Source organism: Amphiura filiformis, chromosome 4 (genome assembly GCF_039555335.1).
Source record: "Amphiura filiformis chromosome 4, Afil_fr2py, whole genome shotgun sequence".
Lineage (NCBI taxonomy): Eukaryota > Metazoa > Echinodermata > Ophiuroidea > Amphilepidida > Amphiuridae > Amphiura > Amphiura filiformis.
In genome coordinates, this window is record NC_092631.1 from 51,941,306 (window position 1) to 51,948,683 (window position 7,378).

The following is a 7,378-nucleotide window of genomic DNA, read 5'->3' on the forward strand; positions in this document are numbered from 1 at the left end:
CATTGACCATGACCATACATGTCACATGACACTTAAGGGGTCAAAGGTCACAGAGGGATAAAAGGCCAAAAATGTGACTCTCTTACGAGTTACATCCCACAATGACGTAACTTGCACATATGCATCGGCTATATCCAGTGTCTATTAGGGTGTTCACAGATTTGGGGTCAAATGTCATTAAGGGGTCATTTCCGGTATAAAACCAAATATCTTCAAAATTCTTCTGCCACAAATTACACAGTACGATGACGTCACTTACACATATGCATCGGCTATATCCAGTGTCTATATAGTGTGTTCACATAATTGGGGTCAAAGGTCATTAAGGGGTCATTTCCGGTTAAAATTAAAAAATCTTTAAAAATTCATATCTAATACATGTAACATAGTATGTTGATGCCACTTGTAAAATATTATGAAACATGAACTTCAACCATGGTGTTGTCTTTTTTTAAAAACATTTCTTGTTGATCTAAATGCCGTCTAACACTGGCTTCACTAACAATGGGCTGCGATTCCTGAGTGATGAGATATTGCCTTTCTAGAAAGACCACCAAATTGATCAGATATAGCAATGCTGCGATCAGTGTGTAAACAAGCAAACTTTGCCAGGATTCTTGACTCGAGAAGTAACTTCCGATTCAAATCTTCGTCTTCGCCACAAGCAGGTGTGGGCCTACGTGCAAACAGTAATGTATCTACGATGGTTTTTCCTAATCATTGCAGGTTAGTGTTCCAGGTTTTTCAATGACCAATATCACAAGGTGGGGGAAAGTACTATATCTCCGATTGAAATTGTCCTTGTACATTCCTCATGTGCAGATGGGCAATGGGGGGGGGGGGTACTCAGTACAAATGACCATACGGGACGTTAATATGGGTAGCATTTTCAGGCCTTTGGTATCAATGACCCCTTTTTGAACTGCATATTTATAACAAATACACAAAGTCGCATAAGTATGAAAGTTATTATGCCTATACTTAGTTCTTTGGGTTAATAGGATGAAAATTTTTTAATCTTTTCCCAAAGTAGTCAGGGCACATAAACGTTGAAAAAACCAGTGCATCTGGCCGGATTCGAATCGCCGACCTTCGTAATACTAGCACGACACTAGCACGAAAGATCAAAAAATGATGTCGGCTTTTCATCCCAGCTGCATACAGTTTAAGTACATATCATTAGATTTATAAAGTTCCAGGACTGCTATAATTATATTAAAAATAAATTAAATATCACATTTTAATAATTTGTCATAAAATTGTATTATATAGCAAATTTCAAAAAATCTAAATCATTTGATATCAGAAGGACATTCTTTGTATTCAGAATGCAATTCGATATGTCTGATGTGCTCTCAAAACTTGTTATTGTTGTATAGTAAATTTTGAGAGGGTCCAGGACTCTTTGAACAAGCTCATTAGGAACAATACCAAACATAAAATACAGACGTTTTACTCACATTTTAGTGACGTTTCACCACCACACCGCTGTAGTGGATTCATCAGACTGGCAACTCACATAGGACTGTTGTGGGCAACAGGGAGTGACGCATTGGTAACCGAGCAAGCTGACAAACAAAAAGAGGGAAATAATATCCGCGAAGCGACTGCGGATTGGTTAATTAAGAAAGTCAAACAAAATAGATCCATTCCTCACACGAAAACTCACCTCAGAGCGAAAACATAACAATGAGAAATCAAAAGGCATGGTTGTAGTTCCCGGGTTGTAGTTCCCTATATAGAAGGCCTATCTGAGCGAGTCTCCCGTGTTTAAAAAAAACACGGGTTTTCTACTGTCACACCGTAGGCCTACTATCTGTTTCACCCAAAGGACAGATTTCTCCCCGAACAAAAAGCGGAGGCCATTTACGAGACCCCCTGCGTTGACTACTTCAATTCCTACATTGGTACGTGAAACTGTCCGTCCCTCTGACATTCACAAATCTGTGCACAAATCTGGCATTGCCGACCCTGTGGCCTCTATAAATCACTCTAAATGGGGGGGGTATAAAGTAATTGATCGTGAATCTGACAAGACAAAGAAGCCCGTGGATCCGCAATATCTTCGACGCCAGCACATTGTCGTAGACAAATGGTATTCTGTAATATAGCCAAATTATTCATTTCAAATTGATCAATTGCAGGAATGACTACAGCAGAACAGCTTGTGACAATAGACGTGAATGGGTAGAACGCATCACCAACACATCTCTCAATACCTTAGATGGTTGGTGGGATCCTCACGTTCCATTTCAAACGAATAAGCTTTCTGGAAATATTGAATCACCGATCGGGTTAATCAAAATCCCAGCTGGTGTTATTGGTCCAATCAACATCCTGGGAAAATACGCTCAAGGAAACTTTCTTGTTCCAGCGGCAACAACTGAAGGCGCAATGATTGCTGGGTGCACAAGAGGTTGTAAGGCGATCAACGAGTCTGGTGGTGTGGTGGTTACAGCTTATCGTCAACATGTGCAGAGGAATCCAGTAATAATATGCGGAGATACAGAGCAAGCACAAAGTCTTGGTGAATGGATACAAAAATCGGTCCCACGGCTTCACGATGTGGTTCGGACAGTCTCCAAGAAAGCAGTCCTTAAAGGAGTACAAACCATTATTGACAATGAGGTACATAGTAAATTCGTCATTCTCTAAATGGTAGGGAATCAATACGATAACTAATCAATGTGTTCCCCAAGGCTAAATCATTGGCCCTCTTTTGTATTATCAGTAAACGTTCAATTTTCATTCTCAGAAGTCACACTACATAGACTCTACAGGGTGTAACAATAAAATTTGTACAATTTTGAAAATAGAATGACACAAGTATGCCGCCTAATTTTTGGTTTGATATTAATATGTCTATCAAGATAATTTCTTTAGCCACCAGATAAGCTTTGTTCCAATAAAATCGTAGGTATGCAAGTGAAGATATAGCCAATTATGTAACCTAGTCTTAAAACCGCTTGGGCCACTTTTGCCTAAGTGTTACAAAAGTGACTGAATAGAGTTGAATGGACCAGTTGGACGGTGCTCTTACCCGGGTGCTCTTATGATAGGTCGATTTAAACAATGGGGTATTCGAAGTGGTAGAAATGATTACATAATAGAATATCTCTTGAGCTTTTGAAAGTCACAACTAAGCACTGGCATAACAATCTCATTTACTAGAAATCGTGGCTGCAGCTCAACACCTTCAGCCCCAATTCACACTGGAAGAGCGTATTTTTATGGTTGTGACATTCGGTAGCACATGGATTCAAGCAGAAACCATAAGATTGTTTATAGCTCATTTTCCAAACTCACGTCTTCCTTCAAGGCACACAATTACATAATAACTATGAGAAGTATGTAAAATTTGTTAACAGAAATGCTGGCAATATAGTGGTTGCCCCAATTCACACTGGAAGAGCGTATTTTTATGGTTGTGACATTCGGTAGCACATGGATTCAAGCAGAAACCATAAGATTGTTTATAGCTCATTTTCCAAACTCACGTCTTCCTTCAAGGCACACAATTACATAATAACTATGAGAAGTATGTAAAATTTGTTAACAGAAATGCTGGCAATAGTGGTTGCCCCAAAACAGCTAGATGCCCAGCTGAACTTTATGTCAAAATTTTATTGTTTTGTACTTATGGGTGCAAAAACTGTTCTCAGTTTTACCAATGATATCTCAGGGATATGAGAAATTACTTTATTTATAAGATAATTTGAAAGAAATTTCATGACTTTATTTATAGATTTTAAAGAAATATCATATTATTATTAAGTTCATGTTAATTATATGACGAAACGCCACTTATAATTCTTTTGTTGAAGTTCTTTGATGTTCAATGCACGATAAGCACAATCTACGCGGTTCAAACTTGATATACACTAACATGGCAAAAGTGGCCCAACACGTTTTCTGGACGATTTAATTAATCGGACATAACTTTTGAACCAAAGCTAGTAAAGAAACCAACTAAACGTCTTCTTTTAGCCAAGATATTACTGATTCTATTGCATATAACATTTGTGCCCTTACTCTTTTAGTTTTTTCCTGAGAAGTCAAAATGCAATTGTACAAATTTTATTGTTACACCCTGTATATGTATATTTGTAGATCTGTGACCCTTTTCACCTTCCTTCAATACATAATAGTTATGTTCTCTTATGCAACTTCTGTAATGCCATCATAATCATACATTACGTTACATTGCATTACATAATATTACACTACATTACGTTACGTTAATACATTACATTTTATTACATTAATTGGAATCTTACTTTCTTATTTTCAAGATCCTACATCTGGCGTTCACCTACGAAACTGCCGAAGCTGCGGGTCAGAACATGTCGTCAGTATCGACAAAGGCTTGCACGGAATGGATACTGGACTCCGTTCGTACCGACCTTCCAGATGTTTTCGTGTCCAAAATATTTGAAGAAAGCACCATGTCAGGTGACAAACGAATCTCATCATTAAGCCCAATATTCGGAAGAGGTATATCAGTTATCGCGAAAGCGTCAATTAGTGAAGCCACCATAAAATCTGTTTTGAAAGCTAATTCAGAAGATTTGGTTGACTTCATCAATATAGCAAAAGATATGACGTTGAGAAGCGGTACCCCACAATTCAATATAAGTATGCCAAATACAGTAGCTGCAGTCTTTGCTGCTACAGGTCAAGATCTGGGTTCAGTAGGAGAGTGTTCGCAAGCTTTCTTTGATATCAGCAAAAATTACGAGTCAAAAGGTGGGATTACTGCAAAAATGCATATGCCTAATGTCTTGGTGGGAACAGTAGGGGGAGGAACGGGGTTGCCTACGCAGAGACAATGTTTGAATATGATGTCTTGCACGGGGCCAATGTCCAATTTCAAATTAGCAGAAATCATTGCGAGTGTCTGTCTCGCCACAGATTTGTCGACCGCGGCTGCCAATGTTTCTGGCGATTTTGCCCACTCCCATAATCGACTGGGGCGCAATCGACCTCAATAATGGAATTTGTAGTTAGTATGCATGGATCATAGCGGAAATATATGGGTAACCCAGAATAACCTTACCCTAGGTAGACAATGTGATATGGACTCTGATATAGAGTTACGATGTATGTACACACTAGTACAGTGTGTGCAGGCCTACATCTTCATTCCAGTTTCCACATTAATCAACTAGAACATCAATTGGCCTCCAAGTAAACTTTGTCAGTCTAATTATATGTATTATTTTAACGTGTATTTAGCTGAGAGGAATAGCCGACCATCATTTGGAAATGTTGACCTTTTGTATTGAAGATATACATTTTTTTCCGAAAGACCTAAAAATTGTAGGTCTTTTAGGAAACTTCATGATATCTTCAATACGAAAGGTCAAATTTTCATATATAATGGACGGTTTTCCTCCCAGCTACATATACTTTAAGTACATATTATTAGGTTTATAAAGTTTACTTCGAGGACTATTAAATATCAAAAATATCACATTTTAATAAGTTGCCTTAAAATTTGTATTTCTAAATTATTTGATATTAGAAGGATATTCCTCGTATTCAGAATGCATTTTGGTGTGTCTGATGTGCTATCAGGCCCCACAAAAATACTTTGATATGGTGGGTAACCGACCCCTTAAGGGTGGTTTATTTTCTTAATCATGTTAATGATATTAATTCTGATCATATGGCCTAATAATAAATTCAGGTTAACTTGATCAATATTATGTTATATTAAATTAGCTTTCAGTGGTCGGTTTGTTAAGCGCTTTGTTCATACTTATACTAAGGCGCTATAGATGAGTTGACATGTGTTTACATTTGATACGCCCTCTGTTGGTATGAGATCAAAACTGTCAGGCAAAAAAGACTATAGTTTACATGGAATAAGTTGATTTTTCTCCATTAACTTTGATTTCAAAGCAAATACTATTAAAAATGTTATCAAACTTGTTTACAAATGAATATATGAATACAAAACCCACCCAAGTCCATACTTTGGCCAAATTGAGTTAAGCATGGGAAAGTGTTGCTATACGTAGGCCTGTCATATGTATGAAAGAACAACTCAAATTCATTCTCTGTGTCTATTGAGCATGTGAAAATAGCATGTATGAAAGAATCACCCAATTCCATGATTTGAGTCTTGTAACACATTGATTGAAATCCAGTATGTATAAAAGTTCACTTGTAACACATTCATTGCTAGAGAATGACTTTTGAAGAAAAAAATGGGTTTAATAAAAGAAAGTGTGTGGTTTATATTACATGGCAGAATGCTTATCAACATTATACATACATGTGTGCTTTATTTTGTATTATCTTACTAGTGGTAATCTCATTCTAACATTGTTGTCTTTGTATATGATTCAAAAACCACCCAAGTCCAAAATTTAAAATGAACCCCACGAAGTCCCTGAAATGCTAATCGTCATACCTAATACAGGTTAATCCACTCATTTGCACGTAAAACTTACCATATTGACCAGGTAAATCTAACGTACGGAATTAAAATGATACACAGGTTTTTCTCTCAAAATCACTTCCCATGGACTTGGGTGGGTTTTGTATTCATGTATTCAAATGCTTCAAGCTATATACATAGTATCACACAAAACTTCAAAGGTTTTTAAAAGTTGGGTTTTGAAGAGATTTATGTGGTCTGTCATAGACACTCCTGTGTTATTTTGCCTGGCTTGAAACAACAGAGGGCGGTCTGAATGTAAACATGTGACATCATAGGTCACCTCATCTATATAAATTCCGTTTATTGTTTATTGTACTGGGAGGTAGTGACTATAGGTATGGTTTGCTCTTCAATTTACTCAGGTTAAATTATGTACAGTTAATTATCTTTCAGTGGTAGGTTTACCGGGAAGCAGTGGCTAGGGTAGAGTTTACTCTGGTCTATATAATATTATATATGCGACACAATCTGGTCCATGGGGGCCAAAGGCGGCAAATTTGAAACTGAGATAAAGGTAAAAATATGGAGTAAAAAAAACAATAAAATACATAAGAAAATAGGCATCAAAAACAGCTATGTCACGATTTAGGGGGAATTTAGTATGAGGTTTTCATTTCTAATATTTTCCTCATAATACAATGAAAAACAAAAGCAATAGCATTACAAACCCTAATAAAACAAAGTCAAACATAAGCATAATTAAAAAAGAATAAAAATATATTTCTTTTGTTTTTAATTGTATTATGAGGAAAATTATTAGAATTGAAAATAAGCATCTAAAAAAGTCATTCTTATGTTTGACTTTGTTTTATTAGGATATATAAATATATTTCTTTTGTTTTTCATTGTATTATGAGGAAAATCTATTTCTTTTGTTTTACATTGTATTATGAGGAAAATTATTAGAATTGAAAATAAGCATCTAAAAAA

General features: G+C 36.4%; 1 protein-coding gene across 1 annotated transcript; it reads left to right on the plus strand.

The window, feature by feature from the left end:
• The first annotated feature begins 550 nt into the window (after nt 1-550).
• On the plus strand, nt 551-5,247 carry LOC140149865 (uncharacterized). The gene is made up of 3 exons (XM_072171895.1): nt 551-726; nt 2,145-2,628; nt 4,293-5,247. Exons 1-3 carry the CDS (start codon nt 575-577, stop codon nt 4,989-4,991), a joined length of 1,335 nt encoding a protein of 444 aa, XP_072027996.1. The 5' UTR covers nt 551-574; the 3' UTR covers nt 4,992-5,247.
• The last annotated feature ends 2,131 nt before the right edge of the window (nt 5,248-7,378 follow it).

Excerpts from the sequence above, each read along its gene's own strand:
- LOC140149865 (XM_072171895.1), top strand. The coding sequence starts at position 575 with ATGCTGCGATCAGTGTGTAAACAAGCAAACTTTGCCAGGATTCTTGAC. Across the intron at positions 727-2,144 it reads GTTTTTCCTAATCATTGCAG|GAATGACTACAGCAGAACAG; the intron begins GTTAGTGTTCCA and ends GATCAATTGCAG. Across the intron at positions 2,629-4,292 it reads AAACCATTATTGACAATGAG|ATCCTACATCTGGCGTTCAC; the intron begins GTACATAGTAAA and ends CTTATTTTCAAG.